This window comes from Lithobates pipiens, unplaced genomic scaffold (genome assembly GCF_037356315.1).
Source record: "Lithobates pipiens isolate NorthernLeopardFrog02 unplaced genomic scaffold, aLitPip1_a1.2 Scaffold_28, whole genome shotgun sequence".
Lineage (NCBI taxonomy): Eukaryota > Metazoa > Chordata > Amphibia > Anura > Ranidae > Lithobates > Lithobates pipiens.
In genome coordinates this window covers 4,068,193-4,088,948 of record NW_027507789.1, presented here as the reverse complement: position 1 = coordinate 4,088,948, position 20,756 = coordinate 4,068,193, and the positions used below count along the sequence as shown (strand labels likewise).

General features: G+C 48.6%; 1 protein-coding gene across 4 annotated transcripts in view; it reads right to left on the bottom strand.

Annotated features, from left to right (window-relative positions):
* Positions 1-20,756, bottom strand: part of NTN1 (netrin 1) — a 188,286-nt gene that overhangs the window by 139,133 nt on the left and 28,397 nt on the right. For 2 of the 4 annotated variants that reach the window (XM_077458592.1, XM_077458594.1), the window contains exon 2: positions 6,190-7,262. In XM_077458592.1, coding sequence (XP_077314718.1) covers positions 6,190-7,210 — 1,021 coding nt within the window. In that variant the 5' untranslated portion in view covers positions 7,211-7,262. Of the gene's footprint in view, positions 1-6,189; positions 7,263-7,717; positions 8,163-20,756 lie in introns of those variants that run through there. The other 2 variants (XM_077458593.1, XM_077458591.1) reach the window with 2 other exon arrangements.

The following is a 20,756-nucleotide window of genomic DNA, read 5'->3' as shown; positions in this document are numbered from 1 at the left end:
CCACACATTACAATGTGACAATCTTCTCGGTTTAGGCTGAACGGTGGAAAGATGAAGATACAATAAAAATCTAATCAAGAAACTGAAAGGGGAGATTGGAAACTCTGTGGCCGGGTTTGCAATCAACTTTAGCCTAATGAAAAAAAAATAATAATAATTGAACTCCAATCTTCATACAACCGAATTTTATGTCACCCCACACACAGATCTCTGTGCAACTCGAAATCTGGCTCCGCATTTTACGGTTCTCTGGTACAATTTTCCTTTAGATTTACCAAAAATACGAGGTCACACCTAAACACGTCCAGTTTGTATGCAATCAGGCCGGCCCTCACACCACATAGCTGAAGGTAAATCTAAAGGAAATTGAACAATAAAAATTGTATAATGTGTAGCGAGCTCTAAGATCACCACACATACAATTGTACAATCTCCTTTAGATCTGCCAACAAGTATGTAGTGGGGGGGAGGGGTCTGTCTGATTGGATAGGTCCTCGGAATACATAGTTTTGGTAGATCTCAGGTTGATTGTACAGAGATTGTAACATGTATGATTAAATGAGAGGAATCAGACTGATAACGGGTTCTCTCCACAAGCCGGGGCACCCCGTTATCAAGCACTTTGATGACAAGTTACAGATCAATTTACATTCTGTCAGCATTTTCCTACAACCTCCACCGACACACACAGGTGGCCAACCAATCCAAAACTCGTATTTCAACTTTTCCTGGATGCAATTAAATCATCTAATATTTTTATTCCAAAGTCTCAGGGAACAATTTCTTTGTCATTATGTCTATTGGTGAGATTTCTGTGCTGAGTTCCCGGGTCTGTACACCTGCTGTGCCCATTATGAGGGGTTCCCACCATCCCTGTGCTGAGTTCCCGGGTCTGTACACCCGCTGTGCCCATTATGAGGGGTTCCCACCATCCCTGTGCGGAGTTCCCGGGTCTGTACACCCGCTGTGCCCATTATGAGGAGTTCCCACCATCCCTGTGCTGAGTTCCCGGGTCTGTACACCTGCTGTGCCCATTATGAGGGGTTCTCACCATCCCTGTGCTGAGTTCCCGGGTCTGTACACCCGCTGTGCCCATTATGAGGGGTTCCCACCATCCCTGTGCTGAGTTCCCGGGTCTGTACACCTGCTGTGCCCATTATGAGGGGTTCCCACCATCCCTGTGCTGAGTTCCCGGGTCTGTACACCCGCTGTGCCCATTATGAGGGGTTCCCACCATCCCTGTGCTGAGTTCCCGGGTCTGTACACCCGCTGTGCCCATTATGAGGGGTTCCCACCATCCCTGTGCGGAGTTCCCGGGTCTGTACACCCGCTGTGCCCATTATGAGGAGTTCCCACCATCCCTGTGCTGAGTTCCCGGGTCTGTACACCTGCTGTGCCCATTATGAGGGGTTCTCACCATCCCTGTGCTGAGTTCCCGGGTCTGTACACCCGCTGTGCCCATTATGAGGGGTTCCCACCATCCCTGTGCTGAGTTCCCGGGTCTGTACGCCCGCTGTGCCCATTATGAGGGGTTCTCACCATCCCTGTGCTGAGTTCCCGGGTCTGTACACCCGCTGTGCCCATTATGAGGGGTTCCCACCATCCCTGTGCTGAGTTCCCGGGTCTGTACACCCGCTGTGCCCATTATGAGGGGTTCCCACCATCCCTGTGCTGAGTTCCCGGGTCTGGACACCCGCTGTGCCCATTATGAGGGGTTCTCACCATCCCTGTGCTGAGTTCCCGGGTCTGTACACCCGCTGTGCCCATTATGAGGGGTTCCCACCATCCCTGCTGCTTGTATCTTTATTTTATAGTATGGAGAATGCAACAGAATGAGTGAGAAGACGTTTGATATAACATGAGGAGTGAGACTCCAAGATGACCAGAACTATATGGCGGTAATGACAACTGGGATGGAGTAAGTCAGAGTCACCCACAATGGTGATATCACTTTTGGGTGGATTGATCCTCGCAGGGCAGCATCGGGGGAATACAGATTTCAGATATTCTGCAGACATCGGAATCCAAACCACTAAAGAGGAGAGATTTGTGATTTCGGATTGGTGCTGCGATCACCTTTGTATTAGTTTAAGCACCACTCCACCCAAAACCAATATTCCTTTTTTTGTTTGGTGGATATCGTATTGTATATTTATCTTCTTCTAGCTCTAAAGGTGGTGAGATGTCCCGGCAATAAGTGCAACTCTTCTGAGGAGTCTCACTGCTTCTGCTGTAATCCCTACATTGTAAAAAAAAACAACCCTCTATAATGGCATGATGTCCTCTATAATGGTGTAATGTCCTCTATAATGGTGTAATGTCCTCTATAATGGTGTAATGTCCTCTATAATGGTGTAATGTCCTCTATAATGTTGTAATGTCCTCTATAATGGTGTAATGCCCTCTATAATGGTGTAATGTCCTCTATAATGGTGTAATGTCCTCTATAATGGTGTAATGTCCTCTATAATGTTGTAATGTCCTCTATAATGTTGTAATGTCCTCTATAATGGTATAATGTCCTCTATAATGGTGTAATGCCCTCTATAATGGTATAATGTCCTCTATAATGGTATAATGTCCTCTATAATGGTATAATGTCCTCTATAATGGTGTAATGTCCTCTATAATGGTGTAATGCCCTCTATAATGGTGTAATGCCCTCTATAATGGTGTAATGCCCTCTATAATGGTATAATGCCCTCTATAATGGTATAATGTCCTCTATAATGGTATAATGTCCTCTATAATGTTGTAATGTCCTCTATAATGTTGTAATGTCCTCTATAATGGTGTAATGCCCTCTATAATGGTATAATGCCCTCTATAATGGTGTAATGTCCTCTATAATGGTGTAATGCCCTCTATAATGGTATAATGTCCTCTATAATGGTGTAATGTCCTCTATAATGGTGTAATGCCCTCTATAATGGTGTAATGCCCTCTATAATGGTATAATGTCCTCTATAATGGTATAATGTCCTCTATAATGGTATAATGTCCTCTATAATGGTGTAATGTCCTCTATAATGGTATAATGTCCTCTATAATGGTATAATGTCCTCTATAATGGTATAATGTCCTCTATAAGGTCCTCTATAATGTCCTCTATAATGGTGTAATGTCCTCTATAATGGTGTAATGTCCTCTATAATGGTGTAATGTCCTCTATAATGGTGTAATGTCCTCTATAATGTCCTTTATAATGGTATAATGTCCTCTATAATGGTATAATGTCCTCTATAATGGTATAATGTCCTCTATAATGGTATAATGGTATAATGTCCTCTATAATGTCCTCTATAATGTCCTCTATAATGTCCTCTATAATGGTGTAATGTCCTCTATAATGGTGTAATGTCCTCTATAATGGCATGATGTCCTCTATAATGGTATAATGTCCTCTATAATGGTGTAATGTCCTCTATAATGGTGTAATGTCCTCTATAATGGTGTAATGTCCTCTATAATGGTGTAATGTCCTCTATAATGGTGTAATGTCCTCTATAATGGTGTAATGTCCTCTATAATGTCCTTTATAATGGTATAATGTCCTCTATAATGGTATAATGTCCTCTATAATGGTATAATGTCCTCTATAATGGTGTAATGTCCTCTATAATGGTGTAATGTCCTCTATAATGGTGTAATGCCCTCTATAATGTCCTTTATAATGGTATAATGTCCTCTATAATGGTATAATGTCCTCTATAATGGTATAATGTCCTCTATAATGGTATAATGGTATAATGTCCTCTATAATGTCCTCTATAATGGTGTAATGTCCTCTATAATGGTGTAATGTCCTCTATAATGGCATGATGTCCTCTATAATGGTATAATGTCCTCTATAATGGTGTAATGTCCTCTATAATGGTGTAATGTCCTCTATAATGGTGTAATGTCCTCTATAATGGTGTAATGTCCTCTATAATGGTGTAATGACCTCTATAATGGTGTAATGACCTCTATAATGTCCTTTATAATGGTATAATGTCCTTTATTATGGTATAAATGTCCTCTATAATGGTATAATGTCTTCTATAATGTCTTCTACAATATCCTCTATAATGCTGTAATGTCTTCTATAATATCCTCTATAATGCTCTCTATAATGGTGTAATGTCATCTATAATGCTGTAATATCCACTATAATATCTTCTATAATGTCCTCTATAATGCCCACAGCGGGTCAGTAGCTGGAGAGCTTTTGTACGGTTGCAGCCTGTATTTTGCTCCTGTCGGGTCGGAAGCTTTGGAGCGCTCAGTGCTGAAATCCCAGTTAGTTGTAATAAGTTGGCACGTGAACCGACTTGCCAGCCTCTGCCAAGGGCAAAAAATATCAGTTTTGGGTGGTCTGACCCTTTAAACAAGCCCATTCTAACTGTTACTCTGCAATTTGTCTCATCACCATCACTCCCAGCAAGTGCGATTCTGGCAGAGAGGTCACCGGAGACCGACACTTGGTGGTTACTGTCACTTTGTAATGCTGCAACAGGAGAGAGAGAGAGAGAAAGGAGAGTAAGGGAGAGAGAGAAAGAGAGAGAGAGAGAGAAAGGAGAGTAAGGGAGAGAGAGAGAGAAAGGAGAGTAAGGGAGAGAGAGAGAGAAAGGAGAGTAAGGAAGAGAGAAAGACAGGAAGATAAAGGAGTGGAAGGGAGAGAAGGAGAAGAAGAAGAAGAAAAAAGAGAGAGAAACAGAGGCAGGAAGGAGAAGAAAAAGAGAAAGAAGAGGGAAAGAAGGAGAAGAAGAGGGGAATATGGGGGGAGGGGTAGAGAGAAAAAGAAGGAAAGAAAGACAGAGAGGGGGGAGAGAGAAAGAGATGGAGAGTATGAGATGGGTAAAGAGGGAAATAAAGAGGGGAGAGATAAAGACAGAAGAGAGAGAGAGAAACAAGGAGAAAAACTTAAAATGAGAGAAGAGAGAGAAAGAAAGAAGTAGAGGGGGAAGAGATGGAGAGAAAGAGAGGGAAAGAGAAATAGACAGGAAGAGAAAGAAGGGAGAGAGAGAGAAGTAAGGTGAGGGGATAGAGAGAAAAAAAAGGTAAGAAAGACAGAGAGAGGAGCAAGGAGAGAAACAGAAAAGTAGAGAAAGATAGAGAAAGGATCAGTGGAAGGAAAAGAGAGAGAAGATAGAGAAAGGATGAGCGAAAGGAAAGGAGAGAAAGTGAGAGAGAAAGGATGAGCGAAAGGAAAGGAGAGAAAGTGAGAGAGAAAGGATGAGTGGAAGGAAGAGAGAAAGAAAGAAGTAGAGGGGGCAGGAGATATAAAAATAAAAAAAAAATAGGGAGAGAGAGGACATGAAAAGAGAGAAAATAAATAAAGACAGGAAGAAAAGAAGGGAAGGGAAGAGAGAGAGAAAAGGAAAGAAAGAGAGGAAGAGGGAGAAAGAGAAGAAGAGAAGGGGATGGGTAAAAAGAAAGATAAATAAGGAGAGGGGGAAGAGAGAAAAAGGAGAGAGAATGAAAGAAAGGGAAAGTGAGAAAAAGACAGAAGGAAAGGAAGAGCGATAAAGAGAAACAGGTAGAGAGACAGAAAAAAAGAGAGAAAGAATGAAAGAAAGAAGTAGAGGGGCAAGAGATAGAAAAAAATAGAGAGAAGATAGAAAGAGAGAGAGAGACAAAGAGAAAGAAAGGAGTGGATGAGAGAGAGCAAAGAGAGAAAGAGAAATAAAAATTGAGAGGGGCAGAGGGAGGAAAAAAATTGAGAGAATGCAAAGGAGAGAGAGATAGAAAGAATAAGTGAAGAAGAGAGGAAAAAGAATATGAGAAAGAGAGATAGAGGAAGAGAGAGCTAGAAAGAGAGCAAAGAGGGGAGAGGGGGGTTGAGAGATAAGGAGAGCAAAAGTGAAAAAGAGAGGAAAAAGAATAAGAGAGAAATGAAGGGAAGTTGGGGGGGGGGGGGGGTAGAAAGGAAGAAACAGAAAGCAAGGGAAGAAGAGAGGAAAAAGAGAGAAAGAGAGAAAGAGATGCCAGAGAGATAGAAAGAACAAGAGAAGACGAGAGAGAGAAATAATGGATATACAATGGAAAGAAAAGAACAAATAAGAGAGAATTGAAAGGAAGGAGCGGCAGTTCTACATCCCAGCTGTGTGTATTTTGCATTGAAGGGACACATTTTGGTCTCTCATGGTCATCATTTCTTACATAGCATCTCTACCAGCATGTGAACTGTAGGAGACTTGTACTCACCCACGCACTCGTTGGCTTCCCTTGCGGTCGCCCTCTGCCAAGGTCTGTCATAGTGGAAAGGTTTACATCGGTCGCACTCTGGCCCGGCTGTGTTGTGCTTGCAGTCGCACACCAGGTTGTCGTCCCTGTCCTTGACGCACCTAGACGCGTGCCCGTTGCACTTGCACCGGCCCCCGACCTGGAGGTCGGAGACGGCGTAAAAATAGGAGTCCCTTGCCAGCTCCGAATCGTCTTCGTTCTCGTCGCCAAAGGTGTGAAGGCGGCTGAAGACCACCTTGATGTCCGTGGCGGTCACCCAGTCTTGGAGCACCGGGGAGTTGTCGAAGTCGTGGGCGGACGGTCGGCCGTCCAAGGTGCTGAAGGCGATCAGGCCGCCGGACAGAGGGTGCATGTCGGTGTGAGAGTCCGTGCAGATGGCCTCCTGTTCGTTCTGCTTGGTGATCAACGCTTTGCTGGGTTTGTTGTACATCTTTCTGCACTGGGTGGAGTAGAACTGGAACGGCACCCAGGACTTTCCATAGTCCATCGACTTGAAGATGGCCATGGATTCGGGACGGGGGGAGCAGAACTGCAAGCTCACGTAGGTCACCTCAAACTTCTTCCCAAGGGAAAGCGTTAGGGTGACGTTCTGAGGGTACTGGATGTAGTTCTCCGACTGCCAGCAGGTCAGGTTGTGGGGGTTGTTGAGGTCCGTTAAAAAGGATGGCGGGTGGGCTTTTTTGGGGTCGGAAGCGTTGCAAGTGTGACAGTTGCGAAATCTCTCTTCGCCTTTCTCCGTCACCACGCAGTATCTGGAGGGGTTCTTGCCGCAGATACTGGACACCTTAACTTCCTTGCCGAAAGCGGAATTCACAAAGTCCGGGATGCACCTCCTCGGGTTGCCGTTCTCGTCGTAGCACGGGTCCGGCTGCGTCGTCTGGATGGAGAACATATTCATCCCGTAGCCTCCTCTACTACCTTCTTGAGCGGTACAGCACAAGGAAACCAGCATCAACACCGCAAAGTGCCCTCTCAGCATCATCCTGGATCCAGCTTAACCCTGCCTCGACCACAGACCTCTCCTCTGGTGGCTCCTGGCAAAACCGAGGACAGAAGAAAAAAAATATATAAATAAAAAAATGATATAAAATATTAAGTCACCTAGGAGTTACTAAAAACAGATGGTTAAAAAAAAAAAAAAAGAAGCTAAAAACAGACTAGCAACCAAAATCAAACAAAGATGACATCACTTTTTTTTTTTTCTAAAAGGTTCCAAAAGAGAAGTAAAAAAAAAAATATTACTAACATTTCAAAAGCTTCCTGCGTAACTTTTTTTTTTTTTGATCTGCAGAAGCAAAAGCGGTATAAAAAAATAAAAATAAATAAAAAACAGCATAAAGTGACAACGTAAAAGGTAAAAATTTCCCAAAATAGAACAGAAAACAAAAGGAAACTGTGTCAAGGCTTTTTTTTTTTTTTTTTTTTCGCAGGGGAGATACAATAAAAAGAAGAAGCTGTTAACAGATTTGGCCGGAGAGAAAATTCTCACCTAGAAGAAAGCATTCTGCGGTTTAAAGCAATTAAAAGGGAAAATTACAAAAAAAAAAAAAAAAAAATTGCTCTACCTTAGGAGTGAATTTAGGAACTGCAGGAAAAATAAATAAAAAAAAAATAAAAATAAAGAAGAAGAAGAAGAGGGCAATGAAAAATGGTATAGAAAAAAAAAAAAAAAAGTTGAGAAAAAGTTTTGCTGGCGAATCAGTGTGAGCGGTGCCTGGGGACGCCGATGGGAAAAGCGCTCAGGGAGACAATTTGGAGAATGAATCGTTCCATCCCTTCCTGGATGACCAAAAAGCCTTTTTTTTTTTTTTTTTTTTTTTTTGCTGGACTTGTCTTCCCCTGGCTGCCTATAGAAAGTGAATGACGCTCCGCGCTGTGTTTGGCTTCAGGTCATCTCAAGGAGTGACACTGCATTAGGGGGAATTACAACGACACCCACTGGTTGGAAAACCACACTGGGCAGGAGAAGCTTTGCACATGCAGGAGAAGGAGGGGTAGAGAGGTGGGAGAAAAGGATGGGGGGGGGGGGGTGGGTAGGGGGAAGGAGTGGAGCAAAGGAGCTTTGCAGCAACCCAGGGAAAAGTGCAAGACACAAGGGGGAGAGACAATCCAATGAGAAGGTGAGCACCAGGGACTGACAATGCATGCACAGTGCAGGGAGGGCGGACAAGGAAATGGGGGGGGGGGGGGGGATCTCACGCTTTATAAACTGAAGATTATATAGGAAGTCAAACTGAAAGTGTAACATTACTGATAGAAAGAAGCGGAGCGGAGAGGAGGACTGAGCTCACCCACATGTGCACAGAGTGTGTCAGGGCAAAAGGGAGAGACACTGGAGCTTTGATTTAAAGGTTGTGTGGGATAAACACAAAAATAAAAAAGACAAAAACGCAGCAACTATAGGACAGGTTATTTGGCTCTGCCTTGAATTTTTGGGCTTACCATACACGTTACAATCTTTGTACAATCAGCTTTAGATCTGCCAAAACTATAAATTATGAGGACCCACCTAAACTATGGGGTGCATTCACACTCTGCACCATCAGCTGCAATAACCCCGGGGGGGGGATTCACGCCATCAGCTGCGAGAGCCCCAGTGGGGGATTCCTGCGATCAGCAATAACCCCAGTGGGGGGATTCCTGCGATAAGCAATAACCCCAGTGGGGGGATTCCTGCGATAAGCAATAACCCCAGTGGGGGGATTCCTGCGATAAGCAATAACCCCAGTGGGGGATTCCTGCGATTGGCAATAACCCCAGTGGGGGATTCCTGCAATAAGCAATAACCCCAGTGGGGGGATTCCTGCGATAAGCAATAACCCCAGTGGGGGGATTCCTGAGATAAGCAATAACCCCAGTGGGGGGATTCCTGCGATCAGCAATAACCCCAGTGGGGGGATTCCTGCGATAAGCAATAACCCCAGTGGGGGGATTCCTGCGATAAGCAATAACCCCAGTGGGGGATTCCTGCGATTGGCAATAACCCCAGTGGGGGATTCCTGCAATAAGCAATAACCCCAGTGGGGGGATTCCTGCGATCAGCAATAACCCCAGTGCGAGGAATTCCTGAGATCAGCAGTAACCCCAGTGGGGAGATTCCTGCGATCGGCAATAACCCCAGTGGGGAGATTCCTGCGATCGGCAATAACCCCAGTGGGGAGATTCCTGCGATCAGCAATAACCCCAGTGGGGGGATTCCTGCGATAAGCAATAACCCCAGTGGGGGGATTCCTGAGATAAGCAATAACCCCAGTGGGGGGATTCCTGCGATCAGCAATAACCCCAGTGGGGGGATTCCTGCGATAAGCAATAACCCCAGTGGGGGGATTCCTGCGATAAGCAATAACCCCAGTGGGGGGATTCCTGCGATAAGCAATAACCCCAGTGGGGGGATTCCTGCGATAAGCAATAACCCCAGTGGGGGGATTCCTGCGATCGGCAATAACCCCAGTGGGGGATTCCTGCAATAAGCAATAACCCCAGTGGGGAGATTCCTGCGATCGGCAATAACCCCAGTGGGGAGATTCCTGCGATCAGCAATAACCCCAGTGGGGGGATTCCTGCGATCAGCAATAACCCCAGTGGGGGGATTCCTGCGATAAGCAATAACCCCAGTGGGGGGATTTCTGCGATCAGAAATAACCCCAGTGGGGGGATTCCTGCGATCAGCAATAACCCCAGTGGGGGGATTCCTGCGATCAGCAATAACCCCAGTGGGGGGATTCCTGCGATCGGCAATAACCCCAGTGGGGGGATTCCTGTGATCAGCAATAACCCCAGTGGGGGATTCCTGCAATAAGCAATAACCCCAGTGGGGGGATTCCTGCGATCAGCAATAACCCCAGTGGGAGGAATTCCTGAGATCAGCAGTAACCCCAGTGGGGAGATTCCTGCGATCGGCAATAACCCCAGTGGGGGGATTCCTGTGATCAGAAGCAAGAGCCCCAGTGGGGGATTCCTATGATCAGCTGTGAGTAGGTAGCCCCATCGAAAGCACAGGGAATCTAATTGCGCCCGCTCATTGATGTGATCAGTTTAAGATTGTGTGTGAATGCACACCCTATACGATCAATGTGTATCCAGTCAGGCAGAATCTCCCATTGTGTACTCATTGGCTCCATTAGCACTTTCGTCTGCGGGAACAAGTTATACGTAAATATCCCAAATGCAGCCAAAAAGAGTCCCAAAAGGTGGGGATCTACCCCAATTGTATGCAAAGCACTATCCACTAGGGGAATGGTGAGGAGCACCGGGGTTTTGTGATTTAAAAAATCCCCGGTGCTCCTCACCTTTCCCTAGTGGATAGTTTTTTTGCATGTTGCATACAGCCAGCACATTTGCTATATACTACTAGCATATAGCAGTGGTGGTTGATGATGCAAGGCAGCACCACCCCCCCCCCCCCATCCATGCATCTGGCGGCCCGCTGGCCATATTCTCGGAGGGGGCAATTGCCCCATTGCCCCCCCCCCTGGATCCGCCGCTGGTCTGGCCCCTAATCTATATGCAGGGCGCTGGACGCATGGATTCCAACTGGGTTTTTTTTTTGTTTTTTGTTTTTAGAAACACAATTAGAGCTCCAATTGGCTTCAAAAGGGTGGACTCAGGGCGCAGTGCCCACCCAGTTGTGTGACATTAACGAATAATATTCGCTAATGTCTTCCTATTTCGCTAAGATCTTCCCGTTTCTCCTCCCAGGCCAATCAGAAAGCGGTTCCTGAGACCCGATTGGCCAGGAGTCCTAAAACCCAATTGGCCCGATTGGCCAGGAGGAGGTGCAAGGGGTAAAGTGCAGGGTGGGGGGGGGGGGGGGGAGGGCTGGCAGGGATGGGTGAGGGGGGTGTCTGGCTGGGGAGGCCACCCCCCTCCCAAGAAAATTGAGCACCAGCCACCACTGGTATATAGTCTTTCATGCTGTCTACAGTGTGTGTAAAAAGGATCTGTAAATATGCTCAAGTTGAAAGACAGGGGGCAGTGTGGTTGTGAGAAAGCAGATGCAAGAAGCCATAACCTTTATAAGACCAGAGGTCATTAAAGCTTAAGAAGCGAAGTACATGGATCTGAAGTGGTATCAGCCTCTTGCAGAACCTGTACAGCAAAGCTGGAGCTTGAAAAGAAGAAGCAGCACAAGGAGCTCTAATCAGTTCATATGCTGATAAGAAACATGATGGTAGGAGGAGAGAGCAGAGTGACAGAGAGATGAGCTCATCGCTGCGCTAAGGCCGGCCATAGACGGTTTAAATCTCGGCCGGTTCAACAAGAACCAGCCGAGACTCGAACCATGTATAGGCAGACTGAATGTACCAAATTTATCGATCCATCAAGGATGATCGGGGCTTAAAGGAAGTGGTTTAAACAATGATGGCCATCATACTGAGGACATCTAGTGGCAGAACAAAGTACTACAGAGGAAATCTCTGTATAGAAGGTTAATATTGCAGAAAACTTTAGATTTATTATTTTATCTTTTAATGAGCTATTAATTTTTATTCTGGTATGTCTGACTGGGAGTTGTACTTTCTGCTCTTGTTCACCCATTCATAATAGGCAGCTAGAGCGACCAGCTGCCAATCATGTGACCACCGCGACAGCCAATCACAGTGGTGCCATAATCGCTGATCCTTCCTGCCCCCAAAAGGGACGTTGGGGTAGGCAGGAAGGGGTTAAAAACATTAAAGGCTTGCATTGCTTCAACAAATAACCTGCTTGTTTTTTCTTTTTTTCTTAATTTTTAAATTAATATTTTTTTCAAACCTAACTGTGTACCTCTAACGATGTATCTCTATCTCTGTGCACAGTGAGGACATGAAGAGAGTCACAGCACCACCTGCAGGATGGAGGAACTTGTTAGTAAATAAACCTTCAGCTATCGTGTGATCTCCCCAATAGAGTTGGTTTCTCTAACACGGCTTGACAAAGAGGCATTCCCACCTCAAAACACGTAGCCACGCCCCTGCCATGCCCTCTGCACGTCTCCCCATATCTGACATCATCAGCGGTTTGTAAATAAACCTTCAGTCATTGTGTGATCTCTCCCATAGGCTGGCTTCTCTAACACAGCTTGACAAAGAGGCATTACCGTTTCAAAACGTGTAGCTACGCCCCTGCCATGTGACGCCCCCATAGAGCTAGTTTCTCTAACAAGGCTTGATAAAGAGGCATGGGATCCCCCCTATGAGCTAGTTTCTCTAACAAGGCTTGATAAAGAAGTGTTACCACCTTGAAACATGTAGCCACTCCCCTGCCATGCCCTCTGCACGTCTCCCCATATCTGACATCACCAGCGGTTTGTAAACAAACCTTCAGTCATCGTGTGATCTCCCCCATAGGCTGGCTTCTCTAACACGGCTTGACAAAGAGGCATTACCGCCTCAAAATGTGTAGCTACGCCCCCATAGAGCTAGTTTCTCTAACAAGGCTTGATAAAGAGGCATGGGATCCCCCCTATGAGCTAGTTTCTCTAAAAAGACTTTATAAAGAGGTGTTACCGACCTCGAAACATGTAGCCACTCCCCTGCCATACCCCCTGCACATCTCCCCGTGTCTGACATCACCAGCCGTTTGTAAACAAACCTTCAGCTTTCATGTGACGCCCCCATAGAGTTAACTTCTCTAACAAGGCTTGATAAAGAGGTGTTATTGCCCCAAAACACATAGCCACGCCCCTGCACGTCTCCCCATATCTGAAATCTCCAGCTGTTTGTAAATACACCTTCAGCTAGTTTTTCCAACAAGGCTTGATAAAGAGGCACGTGATCCCCCCATAGACCTAGTTTCTCTAACAAGGCTTGATAAATCAGATGATGCTGGACGTCCTCCAGCCAGGAAATGGGGCGGGGCTCTGACTTGCTGCAGCTTCTAATGCACATTGTGAGAAGCTCACAATATGCAGTGAAAACAGAGTAAGCCAGGAGAGGAGCCAGTGCAACTGTGCAAGACTGAAGGGAAGGCCGGAGGGAGGATTCAACTTTCTTATAAAATATTACCAACGCGTTTCGGCGGTTAGCACTACCCCTTCATCAGGGCCTCCAAGGGTTAATGGAATGGTATGAAAGGACCACCCATGTGACCCCCAGGGCCTGGTGTGCGGGGGCTGTTGGGTCTATTGCACATTGTGCTGAAACTGCTGCAAGACGCGTGTGTGGGGACATTCATTCTCAACCCCATAGAGACAGTGCCTAAGGGGTTTAGAATGGCAAGGACTGGGGCTTATGTTCCTGTGACCGCCGTGATTGGCTGTCACCTGATCGGAAAACTCCCGATAGCAAGCGGCGAATGGGAGCAACGCAAAATGTGACCGGAGCCTTAGGTTGCAGATGGGCATTAGAGGGTTAAGGCTCCATTCACATTTCAGGAAGGGGGAATGCACATTCCTGCCGGTAACTGTCAAAGCTCTATTGGCGCTATTGCACACAAACACGCGGCCCGCCCGACGACCAAAAGGTTAATGGCACCCCAAATGCAGGAGGGTTGGTCACGCACAGGCTTCGCACACAGGGCAGCCCCAGAGGGCGCTGCGTGTTGCTGGGTGAGGCTCCGACGCTCTCAGCTATTTGTTCTTTCGGCTTCTCTACCTGAGGAGAAGGGAGATGTAAATTCCTGACATAATTCTGTCCTCTACCGACACGTTTCCAGGCCGAGAAGAGCTACAGAGCCGCCGACCCTCCCGCTACCATCACATTCTCTCTGTCCCTTCCATACTGTGCAGGAAGGAGCCGCAATGGGTCTCATGCCTCCTGTTTCCTCTGCAATGCAGTGGGGGCTGTCCGTGCATTGCAAGAGTTAAATGCTTATTTTATGTCCAGGGTGCCTTTAAATGCCGTTTTCTTGACCTTATCCCTCAATCCCCCCCAGCAGAGGGCGCTCCTCTCTTTCAATGCGCCTGGGTTGTGGGCAGACGCCTTCGCTTTCTACTTTAACCATTTTGCCTACCAAGAAGCTCACAGTGTGCGGCGAAATCAGATTAAGCCATTTCTAGTCCAGGAGAGGAGCCGGTATACCTGTGCAAGACTGATTGGAAGGCCGCAGGGAGGATTTTACTTTCTTATAAAAAAAAAAAAACTCACCGACGTGTTTCGGCGCTTAGCACTACCCCTTCATCAGGGCATCCCTGGCTTACTGGAACTCAGCGCTGATTCAGCTTTATAAACTGGTGGGCTGTTAGGTCTATTCCACATTGCTCAGAAAGGTGGCAAAATGCAAGACACGCGTGTGGGTGGGCATTCATTCCTAACCCCTTAGAGGCGGTGCCTGCTGGCCCTTTAAGGGATTTAGAATGCTGAAGGCAGGGGTGGGGCTTATGGTCATGTGACTGCTGTAATTGACTGTCACATGATCGGAAAGGTCTCAATCACAAGCTGCGAACGGGAGCTACACAAAATAAGCCTCAGTTTCCAGGTAGGCAGTAGAGGTTTCGGCTCCATTCACATTTCAGGTAGGGGGAACGCACATTCATGTGCACAAATTTTTTTGCACGCTTTACATGTGTTTTCCATGTATCGCACCCAGGGCAGCCCCCCCCCCTCACGCGTGTCGCACATAGGGCAGCCCCCCTCACGCGTGTCGCACAGGGCAGCCCCCCCCACGCGTGTCGCACATAGGGCAGCCCCCCCCCCACACGGGTGTGTCGCACATAGGGCAGCCCCCCCCCACGCGTGTGTCGCACATAGGGCAGCCCCCCCCCACGCGTGTGTCGCACATAGGGCAGCCCCCCCCCCACGCGTGTCGCACATAGGGCAGCCCCCCCCCCCACGCGTGTGTCGCACATAGGGCAGCCCCCCCCCCCACGCGTGTGTCGCACATAGGGCAGCCCCCCCCCACGCGTGTGTCGCACATAGGGCAGCCCCCCCCCCACGCGTGTCGCACATAGGGCAGCCCCCCCCACGCGTGTCGCACATAGGGCAGCCCCCCCACGCGTGTCGCACATAGGGCAGCCCCCCCACGCGTGTCGCACATAGGGCAGCCCCCCCCACGCGTGTCGCACATAGGGCAGCCCCCCCACGCGTGTCGCACATAGGGCAGCCCCCCCCCCACGCGTGTCGCACATAGGGCAGCCCCCCCCCCCCACGCGTGTCGCACATAGGGCAGCCCCCCCCCCCACGCGTGTCGCACATAGGGCAGCCCCCCCCCACGCGTGTCGCACATAGGGCAGCCCCCCCCCACGCGTGTCGCACATAGGGCAGCCCCCCACGCGTGTTGCACATAGGGCAGCCCCCCCCCACGCGTGTCGCACATAGGGCAGCCCCCCCCCACGCGTGTCGCACATAGGGCAGCCCCCCCCCCCCCCCACGCGTGTCGCACATAGGGCAGCCCCCCCCCCCACGCGTGTCGCACATAGGGCAGCCCCCCCCCCCCACGCGTGTCGCACATAGGGCAGCCCCCCCCCCCACGCGTGTCGCACATAGGGCAGCCCCCCCCCCACGCGTGTCGCACATAGGGCAGCCCCCCCCCCCCCACGCGTGTCGCACATAGGGCAGCCCCCCCCCCCACGCGTGTCGCACATAGGGCAGCCCCCCCCCACGCGTGTCGCACATAGGGCAGCCCCCCCCACGCGTGTCGCACATAGGGCAGCCCCCCCCACGCGTGTCGCACATAGGGCAGCCCCCCCCACGCGTGTCGCACATAGGGCAGCCCCCCCCACGTGTGTCGCACATAGGGCAGCCCCCCCCACGCGTGTCGCACATAGGGCAGCCCCCCCCACGCGTGTCGCACATAGGGCAGCCCCCCATGGTCGGGAAGACGGAGATCAGATTAGAGGCCTCATTTCCATAGGAGGCAGATGGTAGGGCTGCTGCTCCTCGCTCCGTTGATTCTTCTCCCAGCCGAAGTCCTGAGACTCCCTGGCCATTCGGGTCTCAGGACCCGCTTTCTGGGTATCCAGGAGTCCGACTTCAAAACATCCAATAAACATGTTTCTCAATTGCGATCGTCTGGTATGGGTGTTGGTATTATGTGTGAACGCGATCGCTCGCTCAGGAAAAGGACGTCAGCAGCGCATTTCAGGAGGGAAAAAATGTCAGACGTCTCACGCACTCTCCTCGCGGCGCAGTAACTTTCAGAGGCCATAAATCTTCTTAATGGCTTTCGAAGCTGAAACACTTCATCGCCGGGAGATCCTGCAAGCGGGGGAAAGGTTCACCCCCAAAGTACAACTCTGCACCCCTCCCCCAACCCACCTGTCAGAATGACAAATAAATCTGATTAAAGCTTATCAGGTGCGAAAAGCAGAAAACAGAATTTTGTTTTAAAGCGAATCTTACAGGTAATGTAGAAATGGACATGGATACATTCCTGACCTGTCACAATGTACAGCAAATGTATCTTTTTCCAGGAAAGCTCCGCCTCCTGTCACTAAAGCCCAACTCCGGCCTCCACTGCCCTCTTGCACAGGTGTACCGCCTCCTCTCCTGGACTGAAATGGCTTCCTCTGATTTCACTGCACACTGTGAGCGTCTCACAATGTGCACCAGTCAGAGAGAGCCCCGCCCCATTTCCTGGCTTAGGTACTTGTACTTCTGTCCATCCAGTCCTGAGATTTGCACAGCTCTGCTATGCAGCACGGTCGGCCTAGTGGCCTGACTGCAGTCAAGAAATTCATCCTGGGAAACCCTCCCCCAGCCTGTGATTGGACAGTGAAAGTATAGCAGCATAGCGATGAGTCATCTCTCTGCTCACCCTGCTCCCTTTTCCTGTAGTTCTCTGCAGGCAGCCTGTAGTGGGTGGAGCCTGCTGGGCCCCTCCCACAGCTCTGCTCTCGCTCTCCTTGTGCAGGTCCCTCCCACATCAGTGCTCTTTCTCCTGGTGCAGGGTGACTGGTCTGGTCTCCGCCCCTCCTGTAGTTTTCTGCAGTGGGTGGAGCCTTTTGGGTTCCTCCCACAGCTCTGCCCTCCCTCTCTCCTTGTGCAGGGTGACTGGTCTGGTCTCCCCCCCCCTCCTGTAGTTTTCTGCAGTGGGTGGAGCCTTTTGGGTTCCTCCCACAGCTCTACCCTCCCTCTCTCCTTGTGCTGGGTGACTGGTCTGGTCTCCGCCCCCTCCTGTAGTTTTCTGCCGGCAACCTGTAGTGGGTGGAGCCAACTAGGCTCCTCCCACAGCTCTGCTCCCAATCTCCTTGTGCAGGGTGACTGGTCTGGTCTCCACCCAATCCTGTAGTTTTCTGCAGTGGGTGGAGCCTGCTGGGGCCCTCCCACAGCTCTGCTCTCTCTTTCTCTCCTTGTGCAGGGTGACTGGTCTGGTCTCCGCCCCCTCCTGTAGTTCTCTGCATGCAGCCTGTAGTGGGTGGAGCTTGCTGGGCCCTCCCACAGCTCTGCTCTCTCTCCTTGTGCAGGCTGACTGGCCTTGTCTCCGCCCCTACTGTAGTTTTCTGCAGTAGGTGGAGCCTGTTGGGTCCCTTCCACAGCTCTGCTCTCTCTCCTTGTGCAGGGTGACTGGTCTTGTCTCCACCCCCTCCTGTAGTTTTCTGCAGTAGGTGGAGCCTGTTGGGTCCCTTCCACAGCTCTGCTCTCTCTCCTTGTGCAGGGTGACTGGTCTGGTCTCCGCCCCTCCTGTAGTTCTCTGCAATGGGTGGAGCCTGCTGGGTCCCTCCCACATCAGTGCTCTTTCTCCTGGTGCAGGGAGATTGGTCTCGTCTCCGCCCCCTCCTGTAGTTCTCTGCCTGTAGTGGGTGGAGCCAGCTGGGTTCCTCCCACAGCTCTGTTCGCGATCTCCTTGTGCAAGGTGACTGGCCTCATCTCCGCCCCCTCCTGTCGTTTTCTGCAGGCAGCCTGCAGTGGGTGGAGCCTTCTGGCGCCTCCCACAGCTCTGCTCTTCACTGGCAATGTACAGCACAGTGATGATGTCACTGCTACATTTACAAGGTAATATCTGGGTTTTCAAGGGCATTTGGTGCACAGAAAGCGGATTTTTTTTAGCCTCTCTGTCTATGGAGGAATGTATTTAAATTAAGATTTTATGTCTGGAGTTTCGCTTTAAATGCTCACCAGACTTGTGAATGAGCCCCCATGTGAAATATCCCCCCCGCTGACCACATCGCCGAATCAGAACAGCTGGTATGAGAACGTACAATGACATTCATGTAGCAGCAGTGACGGCTGTACAGGTATTATACTGTATGGGACTTTATATCCGACTGTGACATAAAATATTCACACGCTAATCCCATCATTGGCGGTTCTTGAAGAGAATTATAAACTCTGCATTTCCGGTGAGGTGGGCTGAACTCCGCTAAATCCAAACCCAATTACCAAAATCTCCGCTCAGCTTTAACCCCTTCATGTCCTCTAAACATTTCCAACTTTTTATCTGCAGCTTTCATTAAAATAAACCCCGGTGACCCGGGCCATGACGATCCTTCGCGGGGCATTCCTTGTTAGAGGGTGACAACTCTCTGCCAATTGTGCTCCTGTGTTGTCACCCCGTCACCTGCTCTTCTTGTGGAGACTACAAGCAGTCGCACCGACCGCACATCGCACAGGGATGAGCCGCGGCTCTCACCATCAGCAAGGCGGCCCAGAGACATGGTGCTGGAGAGAGTGCGTGGGGAGAGAGAGAGAATAAAAGATATATAAAGAGAGAGAGAGAGAGAGAGAGAGAGAGAGAGCGATAGAGATCATAGAGAGCAAGAGAGAGAGAGCGATAGGGAGATAGTGTGATAGAAAGAGAGATTGATAGGGAGCAATATAGAGAGAGAGAAAAAGAAGAGAGTGAGAGAAGAGAGTGAAAAAGGAGACGGGGAGAGAGATAGTGTGATAGAGAGAGAGAGCGATAGAGATCTATAGAGAGCAATTGAGAGAGAGCGATAGAGATATATAGAGAGCGAGAGAGAGCAATAGAGATATATAGAGAGCGATAGAGATATATAGAGAGCAAGCGAGAGAGAGAGAAAGAGAGGGATGGGGAGATAGTGTGATAGAAAGAGAGATCGATAGGGAGATTGATAGGGAGCAATATAGAGAGAATAAAAGATATATAGAGAGAGAGAAAAAGAAGAGAGCGAGAGAAGAGAGAGTGATAAAGAGACAGAGAGAGAGAGAGAGTGTGATAGAGAGAGAGTGATAGAGATCACTAGAGAGCAACAGATAGAGAGAGAGCGATAGAGATCATAGAAAAAAATAGAGAGAGAAAAAGAGAGCGATAGGGAGATAATGTGATAGAGATTGATAGAGAGCAAGAGATAGTGTGATAGAGAGAGAGAGAGAGAGAGAGAGAGAGAGATAGAGAGAGATTGATAGGGAGCAATATAGAGAGAATAAAAGATATATATAGAGAGAGAGAAAAAGAAGAGAGCGAGAGAAGAGAGAGTGATAAAGAGACAGAGAGAGATAGTGTGACAGAGACTGATAAGAGAGCAATAGAGAGAGCGAGATAGAGAGAGAGCGAGATAGAGAGAGAGCGAGATAGAGAGAGAGCGAGATAGAGAGAGAGCGAGATAGAGAGAGAGCGATAGAGAGAGAGAGCGATAGAGAGAGAGAGCGATAGAGAGAGAGAGCGATAGAGAGAGAGAGCGATAGAGAGAGAGAGCGATAGAGAGAGAGAGCGATAGAGATCATAGAAAAAAATAGAGAGAGAAAAAGAGAGCGATAGGGAGATAATGTGATAGAGATTGATAGAGAGCAAGAGATAGTGTGATAGAGAGAGAGAGAGAGAGAGAGAGAGAGAGAGAGAGAGAGAGATTGATAGGGAGCAATATAGAGAGAATAAAAGATATATATAGAGAGAGAGAAAAAGAAGAGAGCGAGAGAAGAGAGAGTGATAAAGAGACAGAGAGAGATAGTGTGACAGAGACTGATAAGAGAGCAATAGAGAGAGCGAGATAGAGAGAGAGCGAGATAGAGAGAGAGCGAGATAGAGAGAGAGCGAGATAGAGAGAGAGCGAGATAGAGAGAGAGCGATAGAGAGAGAGAGCGAGCGAGATAGAGAGAGAGCGAGATAGAGAGAGAGCGAGATAGAGAGAGAGCGAGATAGAGAGCGATAGAGAGAGAGAGCGATAGAGAGAGAGAGCGATAGAGATCATAGAAAAAAATAGAGAGAGAAAAAGAGAGCGATAGGGAGATAATGTGATAGAGATTGATAGAGAGCAAGAGATAGTGTGATAGAGAGAGAGAGAGAGAGAGAGAGAGAGAGAGAGAGAGATAGAGAGAGAGAGATAGAGAGAGATTGATAGGGAGCAATATAGAGAGAATAAAAGATATATATAGAGAGAGAGAAAAAGAAGAGAGCGAGAGAAGAGAGAGTGATAAAGAGACAGAGAGAGATAGTGTGACAGAGACTGATAAGAGAGCAATAGAGAGAGCGATAGAGAGAGAGCGAGATAGAGAGAGAGAGCGATAGAGAGAGAGAGCGATAGAGAGAGAGCGAGATAGAGAGAGAGCGATAGAGAGAGAGAGCGATAGAGAGAGAGCGCAAGAGAGAGAGAGCGAGATAGAGAGAGCGAGATAGAGAGAGAGCGAGATAGAGAGAGAGCGATAGAGAGAGCGATAGAGAGAGAGAGCGATAGAGAGAGAGAGCGATAGAGAGAGAGCGATAGAGAGAGA